At 33.8% G+C, this 17,019-nt stretch overlaps 4 protein-coding genes across 6 annotated transcripts; 1 reads left to right on the forward strand and 3 right to left on the reverse strand.

The window, feature by feature from the left end:
- Positions 1-1,224: 1,224 nt before the first annotated feature.
- Positions 1,225-11,377, reverse strand: LOC124427647 (zinc finger protein 346-like). 2 transcript variants are annotated; one of them, XM_046970834.1, is made up of 8 exons: positions 11,242-11,377; positions 7,436-7,918; positions 6,722-6,795; positions 6,484-6,630; positions 6,275-6,369; positions 5,879-6,186; positions 5,710-5,778; positions 1,225-5,639 (listed from the first exon to the last, which is right to left on the reverse strand). In XM_046970834.1, exons 1-8 carry the CDS (start codon positions 11,279-11,281, stop codon positions 5,485-5,487), a joined length of 1,371 nt encoding a protein of 456 aa, XP_046826790.1. In that variant the 5' UTR covers positions 11,282-11,377; the 3' UTR covers positions 1,225-5,484. The 2 variants fall into 2 exon arrangements, with proteins under 2 accessions (XP_046826790.1, XP_046826791.1); XM_046970835.1 differs by lacking the exon at positions 11,242-11,377 and adding an exon at positions 8,375-8,506.
- A 355-nt stretch (positions 11,378-11,732) lies between these two features.
- On the forward strand, positions 11,733-13,469 carry LOC124427648 (UPF0415 protein C7orf25 homolog). The gene is made up of 3 exons (XM_046970836.1): positions 11,733-11,903; positions 11,991-12,974; positions 13,051-13,469. Exons 1-3 carry the CDS (start codon positions 11,748-11,750, stop codon positions 13,135-13,137), a joined length of 1,227 nt encoding a protein of 408 aa, XP_046826792.1. The 5' UTR covers positions 11,733-11,747; the 3' UTR covers positions 13,138-13,469.
- On the reverse strand, positions 13,247-14,462 carry LOC124427650 (tetratricopeptide repeat protein 12-like). Of its 2 annotated transcripts, XM_046970840.1 has the most exons (4): positions 14,193-14,462; positions 13,920-14,117; positions 13,460-13,852; positions 13,247-13,375 (listed from the first exon to the last, which is right to left on the reverse strand). In XM_046970840.1, exons 1-4 carry the CDS (start codon positions 14,323-14,325, stop codon positions 13,338-13,340), a joined length of 762 nt encoding a protein of 253 aa, XP_046826796.1. In that variant the 5' UTR covers positions 14,326-14,462; the 3' UTR covers positions 13,247-13,337. The 2 variants fall into 2 exon arrangements, with proteins under 2 accessions (XP_046826796.1, XP_046826795.1); XM_046970839.1 differs by lacking the exon at positions 13,247-13,375 and having other exon boundaries at positions 13,388-13,852.
- Positions 14,463-14,597: 135 nt separating this feature from the next.
- On the reverse strand, positions 14,598-16,918 carry LOC124427649 (protein abrupt-like). The gene has a single exon (XM_046970838.1). The coding sequence runs from the start codon at positions 15,939-15,941 to the stop codon at positions 14,802-14,804; it is 1,140 nt and encodes a 379-aa protein (XP_046826794.1). The 5' UTR covers positions 15,942-16,918; the 3' UTR covers positions 14,598-14,801.
- Positions 16,919-17,019: the final 101 nt, after the last annotated feature.

A 17,019-nucleotide genomic window follows, 5' to 3' on the forward strand; every position in this document is an offset into this window, starting at 1 on the left:
GCAACTCTTTTACTCTTTCACTCTTAATCTCTCTCTCTCTCTCTCTCTCTCTCTCTCTCTCTCTCTCTCTCTCTCTCTCTTTCTTCTTCCTTCGCACGCCGACACGGCACCGTCGCGTCGGACGGCTATTTCCGCATGACATCACACCGCCCGCATTTAGGAGCAGCACGATTTTTTCTTTTCTCGTCAGTCTACATTGGTGGCCCCGTAGAGACCTGCAAGGTCAGCCTCTCTGTCTTTCTCTCTCTCTCTTTTCCACCCATGACTTCGAAATGCGTCTCCTCTCGATCGCTTTTTATTCTCTCTGATCTTCCTTCTCTTCCGTACCCCTAGCCGAGTCAAGTGGAATCAGTACCATTGATAAAAACTCCTTCCTTCCGTTGAGGTATTTCTAAAGGATTGAGAGAAACGATGAGTAATTTCGAGAATTCGATTTCTTTCCTTCTCCGTTTTCAAAATTGTTATCGACGAAGAAGTTGAAGAAGAAGAAGAAAAAGAATTTTTACGGAAATCGATATCATTCCAAATGGTATATTGACATTTAATAATACTTGATAATTCCCGTTTTTCTCTGTCTCTCTATCTCTTTTTTTTCTCCTTTCTTTCTTTCTCTCTCTCTCTCTCTATTTCTATACAGATTCTATGTAAGTATATAGATATATATAAATATGCTTATATATATATATATATATATATATATATATATATATATATCTACATAGATGGTACATACACATATATAGAGATCTGCTATTTTTTCAACATTTAAAATTTTCGGGAGGTCCAAAATGAATCGAAATTCCATTAGCAAACGTACTCCCTTCTACCCTTTCGATGTATAGTACGTGTAATTAGGTTTCGTCGATTACGAAGGGAGGAGTTATTACGAGCATAAGTATTTTTTGTACAACATACGTTTAGCCCTACCACGATGCAGGTAAAACGTATATATCTGCATACATATTGCCACTTTTCTTGTAGCCATGTAACTTTGTATAAGATATATATGTTAGTACGTACCTTATTCCTTGCTTCAATTTGATCGTTCGCCAAGATAAAGTATAGTCTTTTTGTTCGAATAATTGAAGTACCTACTTTAGATTAGTCGTGTAGTAAGGACAATGTTTGAAGGGTCGAACGAAAAAAAAAGAAAAAAGAATTACAGAATGTCATTCCATTCGGGTGGGAATTAAAGGATCAAAGGAAAGAAAGAAAAGGCACGTGTGTATTCAAATACTTATGTGTTCCGTGTATCTGCATGTATGCATATATATATGTTATGTGTACAGGCTCGTATATACGAGATAATAATATTTCCGCTTGGCGTGGCTTAAAACTAAACAGTCCGTGTTTTTTCGGGAAGTCTTCACAAAAACGGCGACAATATCAGACGAAATCAAGAGAAGGTTTTTTTTACTCTCTCTCTCTCTCTCTCTCTCTCTCTCTCTCTCTCTCTCTCTCTCTCTCTTTCTCTCTCTCTCTCTCTCTCTCTCTATTTCTCTATTTCTCTCTACTTTCGCTCATTCTCTTGTCGAGATGAGGCGTAAAAAACTTTATTAATACCGAAATTGTCCAGGAAACTTCCGCAATTAGCTGGCTCGCAGAACACGAGGGCTTACGCGGTTTCTCTCTCTCTCTCTCTTTCTTTCTCTTTCTCTCTCTCTCTCTCTCCCTCTCTCTTTCTTTCTTTTGTTCGTTGATACAACCGGCCGAGCTAATCTCATCTTCAGCACGTCGATTCGCTCTAATCGAGAAATAATTGTACGAATTTGTCGAGAGTACTGTTCGTCAGCGTATAAAAAGAAAAAAAAAAGAAAGCAAAAGAAAAAAGAAATGAAGAAAAGAAAAAAGAAAAACAAACCCGTTGTGTGCTGCTATTTCGAACGAACTTTGTCTTTTCTGTTCTATCTCTCTATCTTCCTTTCTCTCTCTCTCTCTCTCTCTCTCTCTCTCTCTCTCTCATCAGGACAATGGAATTCACGAGACAAAAGAGGCCGCTGCCGCTGTTCGTTCCCCCGTTTTATACCCGTTTATAACGTTCCCGCGCTAACTCGGTTAGTCGTTTGTTAGCGAAATTAGAAGCGAGCGCTCGCGCGCTCTCTCGCTCGCGTTCGCGAACGACCAAACGAAAACCATAATGATTCGTTTGAGCTTGTGAGTACCTATTTTAGTGACTTCTGCTTGAGCTCGTTTTGATTCCACAATACGATTTCTCTCTCTCTCTTTTTTTTTCTTTATTTCTTTTCTCTTCATTGCTAGTTTTATATCTATTCGTATACGAATCTATTAAAAGGTTCGCTCTTTCTAATTTTCTTTATTAAATAATTGTAATTTCTCGAATATGTATAATATGTAAATCTGTGGTGATATTAATTGTCAAAGAATTAAAAATTGATTCATCGATTATTGAGTTATATAAATATATATATAAAAAAAAGGAACATTAAAAAGTCTATTCATCAATCGTTTTCATTTTCTTTTTTTAAAAAATTACTATATCTCAAATATTATATAATTAATAATGGATGTCTGAAACTACAGACAAATCTTGAAACTACGAAGTATTGAAATAACAATAATTAAAAAACGTCTTTTTTTATAAACGTCATGTTTTAAAAACAGGATCATGAACATAATCGCGGGAAATATATCATTTGAAAAATTCTTTTTTAATCGATTAAAAGCGGATGCTTTTAAACGTTTCCGGGTGCCATTCGATGAAAAACGAAAGAAGAAACAAGATCATTGGATTAAACGGTGAATCGATAATCATTATTAGTCCACATAGCGGAACCAATCGCTCGTTGGTATCGCATATCCAGAACAAGTTAAATTGTATACATAGATCGCATGTATTGATCATGAACCAGATTTTCTTAATAGAATACTTAAGTAAATGCCAAAGAAGATCTTCTTTACGATGATCCTTTTGGATGCATGGACTTCAGAATGTTTTTTGTGATTTTTGTAAGAAAAGATCAAGAGAAACCTTGGATATGGGTTCATCATTGTAAAGTAGAAGGAGAGAAAAAGAGAGGGAGGGAGGGAGGGAGAGAGAGAGAGGGGAAAGAAGAGAGAGGAATCGATCGATTGATTTTTTCGTCACGGCATCATCTCGCAGGTGGAAACGAGTCGACTAGCAGCCTCTTCAAAATCTCCATCCTTTCCTTTTCCCTCTTCCTCTTTATCCTCTTCCTCCTCCTCCTCCTGATCTTACTCTTGAGAAATTCTCTCCAGTCATTGACTACGAATTCCACCGATATTCGAAGCGAACCTTGCCGCTCCGATTAATGGCTTTTTACGCGCATTACTATCCATCGCGTGACAGATTGAGAGCAATCTTTTTTGTTGAGTTGCCTCTCTGTTTCTTTCTCTTTCTCTTTATCTATCTATCTATCTATCTTGCTCATTCTTTCTAGACGTCCCCGAATTAACATCGTCTTGGTTACGCATACGAGACGTCGATTTCATCGCGGAAACGTAATCAGTGTGAGTCTTTAATTAATATCTTCTCATTTCTCTCACTTTTTGTCTTGTCCGATATAAGACATTAAAATAGGGAGAGGAGGTGGGGGAAGAAAATCGACGTAAAACGTTTTACATTTATTCGCGTGTTTTTCATCCCGCCGTCACGTTCGTAGAATTCTACGACCATAAGCATCCTATGCTTATACATATCCGTGACCTTTTTATGTATTCCACAATAATTTACGCCCAAAGATCGCTGATGTAGATGATATTGGTATTGGTGACTCGAATACAAAACAACGACTTTCTCTCGACGATATTTTTCTTTTTCTTTTTTCATTTTTTTTATTTTCTTTCTCTCTCTTTCTCTCTCTCTTTCTCTCTCTCTCTCTTCTATTCCTCTTTTGAAAGGAGTTCTCTTAAATCTCAAAGCTACAATGTAACGCAACGCGGTCTCATACTCTTAGGCTTCATAAAGCATCGGGTCAGAAAACAAAACGTGGAAGAAAGAGTGGCACCCCTGGATACTGGCTCGCGGTAGACGAGAAGATGGAAAAGGGATTTTTTGTAGATGTCGTGGACAGACAAACAGAGAGAGAAAGAGAGAAGATAGAGTGGGAGGATGAAGAAGGGAATAAAAAGAAGAAAACACGCTAAACGTGGAACCAGGGAGGTCATAAAAATCCGAAGCGCAGGTATAAAGCAACAATCTACAAGTTCGTGCGAGAACGATCCTAATCTCTCTTTCTATCTTTCTTTTAGTCGCTCAAGGAAGAGTAAGAGAGCCAAAGGCGGAAAAACAAAAAATAAACTCCGAAAGAAAATAACCCCTTGCTTCGCCAAATTGCCAAGCGAATTCTTTTGAATTCGTTTAGAAAAATCGACGCTTGTACCGACCAGGACGAATAGAGAAAAAAAAAAGAGGAAAAAGATGCAGAAGAAGCAGAAGAAGAAGAAGAAAAAGTAAGAAAAGCGACTTCGGGAAGAAATGTCGAGACGATCTTCGCTGTATCGTTTCACTCCGAATATATCCAGGAATCGCGCGAGTCGAGCTTTTATTCATCGTAAATTTACCTGCTCGTAAATTCGGTTCTGATTCGTCGTGTCTGACACAGTAGTATTCTCTATTTATGTTTACCGGTCTTTCGATCATATATTCATCGTACGGAAGTGACGGTAAAAAAGATACTGGTAAACGGTTGATACGTCATAAGCGTTACCTTAGCAGGTAATTAATAGACCCAAGAGGTTTCGATGTTAGGCTCGTTTGCTAGCGGTCATAAATTCTCTACGGAAGGTAGAGGAACGAGCGACGCATAAATTTCACGTATAGGCCATGACACGGTACGCTTGGGAGAAAGAGGCGCGTAACGCGACGGATGGCTTACGACGATTCGATTTCGCGAATCCTCTTGAACGCGAGAATGAGAATACATTTTACTCGAACCGCGCGTTAATAGTTTCGTAATCGAATAAATACTGATAAACGATGATTATCGTTTGCAAGCGACTTCCGAGAGAAATTGTAACTAACTCTGTCGGCTCGACTAAGTATCCGCTCGAGTTAGCGCGAATTTAATTTAAAGTTAATCGGTATTTCATTTAAAATATGGAACCCCCTTCGTACCACCCCACCCGTCCGACATAACGTACTTAATTTTCTCATCATCGGCCTAGACGACGGCAAACGACTGTCTTTAGTTTAATTCCTAATATCCGCACAGACATTATCACCGACGTATACGAAGATTCGCCACGAACATTTAATTAAGATAGAAAAAAAAAAGAAAAAAGAAAAAACGATCGTAAAATTTCGCTTTTTAACGCATTCTCTTCTTTTACGTCCAGACGTCAAAAGTTTATTGTTATGTTCATTTTGCACGTTAAAAAGAAGATCGATGACGCACATCGAACTTCTTCGATATAACGATTGTCGATATCTGTTGAAATAAAAATCAAACATAAACGGAAAAATACGGTCTAAACGAAGGAATAACGATTACGCTCTACGTTAATTTATTTCTTCTTAAATCTTGCTTTCTTCGATATCACCGCGGCATTCAATGGCGATTTGGGATTCGATTGGTTTTTGTGCTTCTTACTCTCGACGTGCTGAGCGAACGTGCTCTCTGAGTTCAAAGACAGATTACACGGTGCACAATAATATTGACCTGGAAGAATAAAGAGTGTTAATTTTTCAAGACTTTCTTTGGGATAACTTAACAGGATAATTATACTTACCCGAGGGCGTTCTGTAAATGGAATAATCTATGGGACCTGACGAACTCGAAGCATTTTCATTTTCAGAAACTAAAAGGAAAAAAAACAAGGGAAATAAATGTACGTGCTTTCTTTCGATATTATGAACGAAAGGAAAAAAAAAATGGAAAATGAAAGAAATGCCTCGTACGTAGTTCAGGAATGGGTAATCCGTTGAGTCTAAGCATTCTCATGTGTCTGGCACCACGCTTGTGTGTTTCTAGTTGATCCTGGCGATTCGCGGAGACACCACAGAGATCACATCGAAGCGGAGTGGGATATGCTGGGGGTGTGTAAATGGGAGTCGTGGTTCCTTGCGGTGACACCATGATGTTACCGTCAGATACCACGGCTGATGTTCCTGGCACTTGCACGTCCTGTTGAAAAGCCATGCCTATTCCGTATCGACCAGTCGAGTCTATGTGGTTGTACTGGTTTTGATTCTGCGACTTTTTCGGCCTGTAACGTTCAATATCGTAATGATCGAACTCGGCCAAACTTCTTGTATGATAAGGATCGATCGAAACGAGTCAGGACATTTCGATACCTCGAACGAGGACCGCCGTGGGCTGCTCTTATATGTTTCTTCCCGGCGTAATGTTGTGACGCTTCGATTTGCGACGAAAACCAGGTTTTACAAATCTGAAATTAAAATTATTTCAAATTTTGATATTACGATCGGTATCATTTCAATCAATTTGTTTATTATTTCCAAGGGGATTTGTAAAGGAACAAAAAAAAAAAGAAAAAGCTTACGTCGCACCGATTTTGCCAATCGGTCGTACTACTGACTTGGCCGTCTTCCGACTTCTGTTTTTTCACGCTTTGATTCAAAAACATGGAAACCTTCTTCTGATGAGGCTTACCGTCGTAATGCAATTTCGCTTGCAGGGTAGAGTTCATCTGAAAACGTCCTATCGTTTTTATTCGTCCGACTGCCCTCATTGAGCCGCGGATCAAATTTCACGGAAGTTAACAGATAAAGAAATCTTACCACCGCGTTGCAGAGATCGCACTTGAGCGGCTTCATCAGCGCTGACAACTCCCTCTGGGCACTGGCAACTTTTTCTGAGAGAGCGAGAAGCAAATAAACAAACAAAGCATAAAGTAAACATTTGTTTCTCGGTGGAATGATTCGTGCAGGTAAGTTTGGAAAAAAAGAAAAAATAAAAAAAAAAAAGAAAGAAACAAGCGTAAGGCCGTTTTCACGCGAACATTTTTACGATAATACAAAATATACTATCGTTTTTATCAGAAAAACTTTGGTTTGATCTCAGAATATATATATATATATATATCGATTGCAATATTTCTATTCGAAAATGTATCCGCAATAGACGGCATCTAGTCAACCAGATAAATATAATATCAAAAAATCTACTCCAATTTTTTTCTATATGCAAAAGATCAGTTGATAATAACGTGCATTGACATGTATGATACGTATTCGTCGTGGATCAAAATATAATCTGATAGATTCGAATGAATTTTCACAAATTCGACAAGCGTGAATCCTCTTGCGATAATCAAACGTCGTTATTATTCGTACGACATAAATATTTATTTTATATATTGCAATATATAAATATTTGATAGATACAAATGCAACAGATGTGCGATATGTGAATTCGTTTAATTTGTCAATTAATCAAACCTTCCATAAAAACTGCCTAATAATAATAATAATGAAAAAAAATTAATCAATCACCTGCATCTTGAGCAGGATCGATGAACTCGTTCTTACGCTTATAATACTTATTCTTCGGTTTTGATGATGGCTGGACCGCCGATACTTGAACGACCGTATTAGCAGCTGATCCAGCTTTGTACGACGTATCGTACCATTGTGCATACATATCTGCCGAGGTATCCGCCTCCGTAGAAATCCACCATGGTATAGGCTGTTGTGTCGGTGTTTGCGGTTGCATCGTAGGGTGCAGAATATACGGAGTTGGCACCGCTAAATTTGGAAGAGCCGTTTGTATCGTATTCGGATTTGTCGCTGTCGAGCTCGTTATCGTTTCCGTTGTAGCCGTTGTTAACGTCGTTGTCGTTATCGTTGTTTCTACTATTGGTTTTTGTTGTTCCCGATGTTGTTGATTTTGTATACCACTAGTCGTCGACACGGCGTTTGTCGATGAAGTTATAGGAGGTGGGGGTGGTGGGGGCGGAGGTAAGAAGCATTCTAATCCTAATTGTAACAGAACAATCATATTGGTTATTATTTTCAATTGCATTCTAGATCTCTTCTTGTTCGTACGATATTATATTGTAATCTTAACTAAACTATTGTATTTTCATTTGATACATCTATGATGTATTTATAAATAAATAAATAAATTCGTTTTAGGTATTATATTTATCGAATGATTTTCATTTTGCTTTGACTTTAAAAGGTTTTGCGTTGATTTAACTGTCGAATCTGTCGAATGAAAAATCATTTCGTAGTAATATTTAAATTATAAATAATTCTTTTTGCTTTTTCTATTTTCTAGCGACTAATTGTAAGTTTATATATTCGAACAAGCAGATTAATACAATAAGTTTCAATAATTCGAGTAGTAAATCGAAGTGATTGAAGACGTTGTAAATATACTTAGATCAAATACGATGCAACGTATAAGAGGATGCACGTAGAGGTATTTACCGTAAGTAAATTGCAGTGAAGGGTTAATATTATTCTTCATTTTGAAAATGTTTCATAGATTCGATCATACGCGATACTTGCATGACGAGAACGAAGTCTGTATTAAAATAAACGTAAGTTCCATTCAAAAATTGATTTTATTTTTTCATTTACTGTACTAAGATCTTTTATTAAATTCTATAACGTTACTAACGAATTTGCCCCGTTTTAACTTGACTTTATCGATATTAATAATAATAATATTAATAATAATAATAATAATAATAATAATAATAATAATAATATTTCGATAAATTTCCTTTAATAATCTTACTATGAGATTAATAAAAATAATCGTTGACGGCAATAGTATTGATGGCATCGATACTATTGTATACGTTTCCCTTCAAAAGGAAAACCATGAGATAGGCAAAACCATTTCTTTGTTTTTTTATTTTTTTGTTTCAAATATGTATCTCGTTTCCCTTTAACACAATAAAATCAATAAAATCAATAAAATATACGCATTCAAGATAGATACAAATAGACACTCGAAATATTGCGAGAATATATCTAATTATAATTTATAACATTGCAAAGATATATTATCTACGGAAATTTTGTATGTTGTTAAGCTACTATCAGCCTTACAATGTGCGTGTTTCGATGACGTAAACTTCTTTGTTCTTTTTTTCTACTTTTTCTTGTTTTTTTTATTCTCGTTCAGAATAGAACGACTGATACGGAAAATGTCCTTGAAAAGTATCTTTTCATGAAACAAATTACTATGACATGGTTGATTCGATGTGATAAATGATATTCGTGTTTCGAAATAATCGCTGTTTGGTAGTACGTACTAACGCACTGGCTCGAAAGCCATATTTCGAACAAACTGCGGGGACAAATGCACGTTCAGTGGATATATATATATATATATATATATATATATATATACATATATTTTCTATATGTGTATATGCACACATCCGCATACATATACATACATGAATATGTACATGCGTTAGGCAAAGAACAGCCGCCATTAGTTCTATTCTCTAATGTTCCCAAATTGTACTTACCTTTTGTATATATGTATGTATGTAGATGTGTGTATGTGTGTGTGCGCGCGCGTGCGTGCTCGTATGAGTACGTGTATGTGTATATGTACGTTGTCAAAGCACCTTTGTCAACCACATGTTTTGTAGTCTATGATCTAGCCAACTGCTTTTGAAATCGCTTTGCGATCTGCTTTCCTATATTCAAAATAAGAATTTGTTTATTTCACGTGGATGCTTCTGTAGTGTTATTCATACACGATTTTCTACACCCACAGCTTTGAAATACATATTACGTTATTCTAATATGCTCTAACGTTTCTTTAGAAACAATTAACTCTTGAAATAATGATATTCAAAATAATTGAGATGATAAAGTTAATGAATATATTAATGATAATAATAAAATGAAACAAATTATTATTAATATTTTAAGCATTAGTATATCGTGAAATAAATTATTATTATTATTGTTATTCTTATTGTTATTATTATTATTATTATTATTATTATTATTATTATTATTATTATTATTATTATATTTATTATTATTATTATTATTATTATTATTATTATTTTCAGAGAATATATATAATGTTCAATATCGTATAGAAATATTTAAATAAATAATAATCGATATGCTAATTAGAGCAAATCTATAATCTATTATCAATTTTTTAACGAACGACCGAATCGTACGATTATAGATGAATTATGATATGTATTAAAATAAATAATACTGCACTATGATTTCGATTGTGTTACGAAATCTACGAATATAAAGAAAAGAAAAAATAAAAGAAGAAATGTTATTGATCGTGAAAGTGTTAAAAAAAAATCCGCGCGAAAAACGAACGATTATAATGAATAAATTTTCGCATTAAAAACAAAAAAAGAAAGATAAAGGGTTATGTACACAAATTTTTTTTTTTCATAAAAATAATCATAGAACCGCGATTTCAAATTTAGTGCTGCCAAAAAAAAGTTCGATTTTCTTTTGAAGACACGTTGGTATATATAATAGAAAACTGATATCGATAAATTCAGCGTAATTATAAATTCACGAAGGATTTTGTTTTTCTATAAGTAAAATAAGCAATAATGGCGCGCGCGCGTACTCATCTTGTACATCTTCGAAAATTAATTGAAGTATATGATAATTCACTGCACGTCGTACATATGTACAGATTCTAGTACTATCTAATATAGCTCATATCAAATATCTTCTTAGGTAAATAAAGATACTTGTAAAGCGATTAGAAATGAATTTACAACAATGTTATATTAGCAAGTCATGTGATTTCAACTAATTCTTAGAATTATGGAAGCCGGTTATGAAAACGTGGGAAATATTCGAATGAGTACTATTTATAAATTTTACTCATTTTTTTTTCTTGATAGTCGTGCGTTACTAATAAAGCCTATAATAAATGAAAAGAATTAATAAAAGTAAATTCGTTGATCGAATGATTAAGGTTTGTGTATATATTAAAATAATAATTATATTTTTATCGGTTTAAGAAACAACTCTATTTTTCATGTCGTTAATGTGTTTTTATCGATGCACTTTACTTACACGAAATTAATTACTAAGAAAGGAACTAAGTAGTACTTATGTACGAATCCTATTCGTCCAAAGATCGAACGACCCCTACAAATTATAATAGCGCTAGTTCTATCTATCTCCGACGATCATAATATGTATCATTAACCTCGAATATTTGTTGACACTAACGAAGTAAGGATAGAGGAAAGGTATAAGAAAGACGTCGCATGAATAGAGTGAAATATTAAGTGCCATTCCAAATAAATAAATTGAGAATAAAAACTCACCGGGTACTTCTGGATTCTTTATTATCTTCGCGCTAGACATTTTGCGAGCCCCAATATCGATGCGGTTTCTATTTTTGTCGAAGGAAGCTTGACAGCGCTACTCTGCGTTTATTTTGATATATATGTATATATACACACACATACACGCACACACGCACACATACACACCCATATATGTAGAAATGTATCGATAAGATTTTTTTTTATTTCACTCATGAGATTTACTTTTCAAGTACGTGTCATTTTGCACCATGAATTTTTGGAGAGAATTCTTTATCGTGACGAGTCCATAGATTGACACACCGGATTATGATCGTCTATAGGAATGAAAAATTTGTGAGGTTAGATGATTTTGACAAGCGACCTGACGACATTGCGCGATATTGACCTGCGGTCCAAGATGGCCACCGATACTACGCTCGTCGACCGTGAACTATCGTATTTTCAAAGAATTCCGATTATTAATCAAATATTCGATGTACGCTGGAGCCTTGCTCTTACGATAGATGCCGATGGAAGAGAAGATCGAACTCTTAAAATGTCTAAAGGAAAAAATTCGCAACGGGGAAGATATGATAGATCGACTGAAGATTATGGAGGAGGTTAATGGGGTTGATAAACTTGTGCGAAAGATACAGCAAGAGATAAGATTCTTAAAAAAGGTATCTTTTTAATACGTTTTCAAAAACCTAACTTTTTAAATAATTTGCTACATTCTTATGTCATGATTGTTTTGTATTTTTGTAAAGGTACAATCTACAGGAAATGTAAAAAAAGAACATCTACTAAGTACAAATTTGATTCACCTTGACGCAATGGTGATGCGTCTATTTAACTCCAAAGAACCAATCAGCGTAATGAAGCCTTTTAAATACGAAAGATCAAGATTGGAGGTAGACATCGTCTGTATAAGCGGAGGATCTTGGGTTAAAGTTATTGCTAGAAATGCTAGAGCTCTTACTTTGATTTCGCTTGGCAATGGTGAATATGGTCAAAAATCTGTCTTAGATCAAGCAGAATCCTATTTGCAATGTGCCAAGCACCATCCACACTTATACAAGTCACCGGAAATTGTATTTTACTTTGCATACGGCATAGAAATGGTATTAGCAAAACGCTTGGAATCCATGGGTATTGTTGTAGAAGGTGATAGAATAAATAGTCATGAAAATGAAAGTAATGAGATAGAAACAGATGAAACTCTATTGGTTTCCCGTCTTAAGGGAGAGACACAAATTGAAGAATTCAAAGAAAATCCTGTTCTTGATATGGTAAATTTAAGTCCAGCAACAATTACAGAGGAAATTCAAATTTTGAATTTAGATGTTTCAACGTTACTGGCATATGTTTCTAATATGACAAATGGATTCGATCATTTTATATACAGGGAACCATTATTAACGCAACAAGCTGAAATGGAAAGAAAAAGACCTGTTAAACCCATATTAGATAAATTATTTAAAGGAAAAACCTTTGTTATTTGTCGAACTGCTTATGACAACTTTATGAATATCATAGATGTAATTGGTGGTCCTAAAGAGACATTAAGAGCACACGAGTTATTAAAACGAGTGAAAATTGTAGATGATGTACAAACAGGCAGGATTATAGAACAATTAAGTTTAGGTGGAAAAATTAAGGATAGATCGCGATTAGTTTTCGCAAGTGGCGAAAATATGAAAAGTATTACTGTTTCTGCAAATGAAGGTTTCGTTAGAGCAGCACGAATGCAGGTATTAGATTTGTATATTATTATTTGAACTTAAAATATTTGTAATACTTTTAATCAATTATATTATATTATTTCAGGGCATTGAGTGTACCGTCTTCTTACATGAACCAAGATCTCTCTCTGAAATCAAAGAACACTATGCTAAAGAAATCGATAAATTTTGATATTAATTATATATTTTTATTTATACCATAAAAACATAAATATTGCATTAAATGTTCAGTTTTGTAATATTTATCAAAGTATTTTTTTTCTTAATTATATGATAAAATTTTGGAATTAGACAATGATTAATTATTACTGTTATACTTATTATAGAAAAAGGATTTAGATATCGTCTTGTATTTTAGACATCGTCGATCGTCTATTCATCGCCTATTGTATCTAAATCTTTTTCGAAATCTGCAATAATAAATGAAATTTATATCCTGTAAAAATGTATAAATTTTCTGAGAAAAAAAAAGATAAATAAAAAGTAGATAATACCATCAATGAATTCTTGGAAATGTGGATTTTTTTCTCTTGCTAATTTAATGAACTCTTTGCATTTTCCTTCATTGTGAAGATTTTTATAACATTTAGCACTATTTAACAAAGCTTTCAAATTCGAATCGCTTACTTTCAAAGCCCATTCACAGTCATGTAAAGCTTTTTCAAATAATTTAAGATTCATGTATGACAAAGCTCTATTGTTCCAAAGAACAGTGGAGTCTTTACGTTGTTCTATTGCTTTGGTAAAATATGTCACAGCCTTTTCATAATCTCCTTCTTTAAATGCACCATTTCCAATCCTTTTTAACGTTTCTGCGCGTTCATTTCTTATCTTTCTATCTGCTGCTCGTTCATTAGCATCTTTTTCAATACTCTTCATGAATGCTTCTATTTATTTAAGACAAATATTGAATAATATAATGTATTATAATATTTATTTTATATGAACTATTACCTTGTTCCATTTTATTTGGATCAGATGTATTTTCATTTATGGAACATTTATTGATGATTGTACGATTAGTTTTAACTTTTAATTCTTCTAGTTCAGAAAATTCTTTCTGAATTTTTCCATTTAAAATTTTATCTGCCAATGTTTCACCAAGTTCTTGTTCTTTAGGATCAGAAGATAATAATTTTGATACAATTTTTTCTATAGTGTAAAAAGTTTAAAAGTTAAATAAAAATTTTGCCAAATTACATTAATTTCAAACTTATTATAACCTACCAATTTCAGTAACACGGTGCATAAAATTCTGAAACTCCTCTTCGGTAAGTTTATTAGTAGAACTTAAATTTTCTATTGCTTGTTCACGTTCAATTATGTGTTCATTATTATATTCAATTTCTTTTGAATCCATATTTTTAACTCACTTTATAATCATATATATATATATAAATATACTATTAGTGCGATATATTATGGTTCAGCACAGAAACAGTTTCTATGGTAACACAACATTTCAGTAACTTTTCATTCTTAGAGATAATATTTTATATGAGGAATTTTAATTTATAAAATCTGTGATTAGAATACTTCTTATTATTTATATTAGAATTGGATATGATCATAAATTATAAATCAATAGTAAAGCTTAATAAAGATTTTGCTGGGGTAACAAAAGAAACAAACTACCATATGTATTGGTTTATTAGGAAGGGAGTAAGATAATGTAACAAAACAGCGACGAAGTGGAAATGTTAGTCCTTATTTATAATCACACAACGAGGATGAGTTTTTAACAAGATTTATCCTTCTAAAGAAATTTACAATCACAAGATTGTATTATCTAAAGAAGCATCACTCTCAACAGAACAAAATTCAATGCCCCGCATATTAACTGTTAGAGCCTTTCTTTGGTGGAAAATCTAGCATTCTACGTGTATTATAAGTCCGATCAACGTTCCACAAACGGAACGTTCGTTTAGGTGTTACAACATTCTCTGTATTTTCACTTTCAAGTTCTTCAATTTCAAGAGGATCCATATCTGCATTTTCTTCTAACTCTGATGAGACGTCTACCTCATCTTTTATAAAAACTGCACATTTCATTGAAGTACTATTATGGATAGTATCTATTGATTTCCTCCTGTCCAACGGCTCATCTCTCTTAGCATCAGATTTGGATGAGGAAGGTTTACCAGGAGTAATTTCCACTTCATCCATGATACATAATCTTTTTAATGGTAATTGTTTGTCCTTTGATATAGTAGATAAAATCTTTTGCCAGCTAATAACAGAATCATCAGATGCTTTTCTTTTCGAAGTTACTGGTGTTTGTAAACCTTTGCTTGTACTTGGTATATCATTAATGTCTATTATATTAATGTTAGATCTACTACTTTCAAATCGTTGATTCGAAGCAGTAATGTTACCGTCCTCGTTTCTTTTGATACTATCCTGTGAAGTTTTAAGTGTACTACTATGAGAATGAGAGGAAGAAACAAATGTAGCAGACTGAGATGCATTCTTATTTTGAACTTTTGACCTGAAGTCAGAATTTGAACCGCTTTTATTAGAATTCCTGCTATCTTCTATCTTAGAAGGGTTCATAGTAGCTGTTTTTTTAGGAACTTCTTGAGACGTATTGTAATGTTCTCCCGTTAAAATTGATCTCTGAATATGTCGCAAACCAGTAACTTCTAAGATTTCTGCTAACTTTAGCAACCTCCTAACCTCACTTTTAACTACCTTTATCTCTCCGCAATACATGAAATTGACAATAGTTTTAAGATCATCTGCCTCGATATCATGTAGTATGATCATTGGATGAGGATGATCGTTAGCGACAAGTAAACGTCGAAAGAAAGGACTTGAATTTGCTAATACCATCTTATGACACTTTAATATTGTTCCGTCTTTACACACCAAGGAAAGATCCACAAACTGTTGCTTCTCATAGCACGTATCTAAAGAAACTGCCAAGTGAGAGTGAAAACTGTGCCACTTTAAACTAAGCATTGTTTCTTCCTTCATTTTCTATAATTCGCTCAATTTTTTCGTTAATACTCAATGATTATATCTGACGACTCGACTTGTCTATTCTTATGTCAATGCTCTACTACTCGCCATGACACGTGCCGCTGTCATCGCTCGCAACTATGTTCTTTAGTGAAGTATGCGGATTTTCAAAATCGCTAATTTTAAAAGCGCGGCAATTTCGTTGAAATGCGTCCCTGAGGAAAGGAAATTTATTTTATAAAAGGAACAGCACATTTTCGATTTAATTTGTACGTTGTGCCGATCTTTTTTATTATCTTACGATAAGAAAAAGTATAAGAGAGAAAGAGAGAGATATATAGAAAGATAGAGGAAATGATATTTTAAAAATACCATAGAACGTAATCGATTTCCGTCACAGTTAATGCTGGCGTTATCTACCGTGTAACAAGATAACTATGAACTAGCTTTAATTTTATCTCGGATTACAACATTTTTCGCATGTGGCGCAGTTGATGCTATGTTAGTATCTTCGTTTATATAATATTTTTAATTTAACAATTGTAATAATTTTATTTTTTACAAAGTTAAAAATAAAAACGTTCGAAGATTTACTTCGACAAAATATCTAATTTTTTTTATCTAAAAATTCATTCGATCGAATCGACATCATCGAATATTCTCTATTATATTCAGTATTTATACGTTTCACGATGATTGATAAGGTTAGAATATTTCCCGTTAGAATATTTTGTCAAATACTAATACATATTCTCATAAATCATGAAATACCTAATTGAGTACAATACAAAGTAATAAAATATATACTATACAAATCTCAATATCAAAAAACTATCATTAATTAATCAATTTATCATAAAAAAGCAGAATAGAACAAAACGTTAGAAAAATTTCCTTAGAAACGTCGGACAAAACCTTGGATTGTTTACAATGATCGACGAGTATTGCATTTAAAAATGGCGCCAAATTCTGAGGGCGCGCGTAACTACGAGAATCGATAATCGACGATGACTATCGATAATCATCGATATCTCTTTCTCTTTCTTTCTGTTTTCTGAATTCGAGAGCATATCAGACGAGGACGATCTCTCGA

This window comes from Vespa crabro, chromosome 10 (assembly GCF_910589235.1).
Source record: "Vespa crabro chromosome 10, iyVesCrab1.2, whole genome shotgun sequence".
NCBI classification, from domain to species: domain Eukaryota; kingdom Metazoa; phylum Arthropoda; class Insecta; order Hymenoptera; family Vespidae; genus Vespa; species Vespa crabro.

Bases quoted from the DNA above. Each gene is read 5' to 3' on its own strand.
- LOC124427647 (XM_046970834.1), bottom strand. From the start codon at position 11,281: ATGTCTAGCGCGAAGATAATAAAGAATCCAGAAGTACCCG. The intron at 6,370-6,483 runs GTAAGCTTTTTC...TTTTAATTTCAG, and splicing joins ATTGGCAAAATCGGTGCGAC to ATTTGTAAAACCTGGTTTTC. The intron at 5,779-5,878 runs GTACGAGGCATT...TTTTCCTTTTAG, and splicing joins ATTACCCATTCCTGAACTAC to TTTCTGAAAATGAAAATGCT.
- LOC124427648 (XM_046970836.1), top strand. From the start codon at position 11,748: ATGCCGATGGAAGAGAAGATCGAACTCTTAAAATGTCTAAAGGAAAAA. The intron at 11,904-11,990 runs GTATCTTTTTAA...ATTTTTGTAAAG, and splicing joins AGATAAGATTCTTAAAAAAG to GTACAATCTACAGGAAATGT. The intron at 12,975-13,050 runs GTATTAGATTTG...ATATTATTTCAG, and splicing joins TTAGAGCAGCACGAATGCAG to GGCATTGAGTGTACCGTCTT.
- LOC124427650 (XM_046970839.1), bottom strand. From the start codon at position 14,325: ATGGATTCAAAAGAAATTGAATATAATAATGAACACATAATTGAACGT. The intron at 14,118-14,192 runs GTAGGTTATAAT...TTTACACTATAG, and splicing joins GCACCGTGTTACTGAAATTG to AAAAAATTGTATCAAAATTA. The intron at 13,853-13,919 runs GTAATAGTTCAT...TTAAATAAATAG, and splicing joins TCCAAATAAAATGGAACAAG to AAGCATTCATGAAGAGTATT.
- LOC124427649 (XM_046970838.1), bottom strand. From the start codon at position 15,941: ATGAAGGAAGAAACAATGCTTAGTTTAAAGTGGCACAGTTTTCACTCT.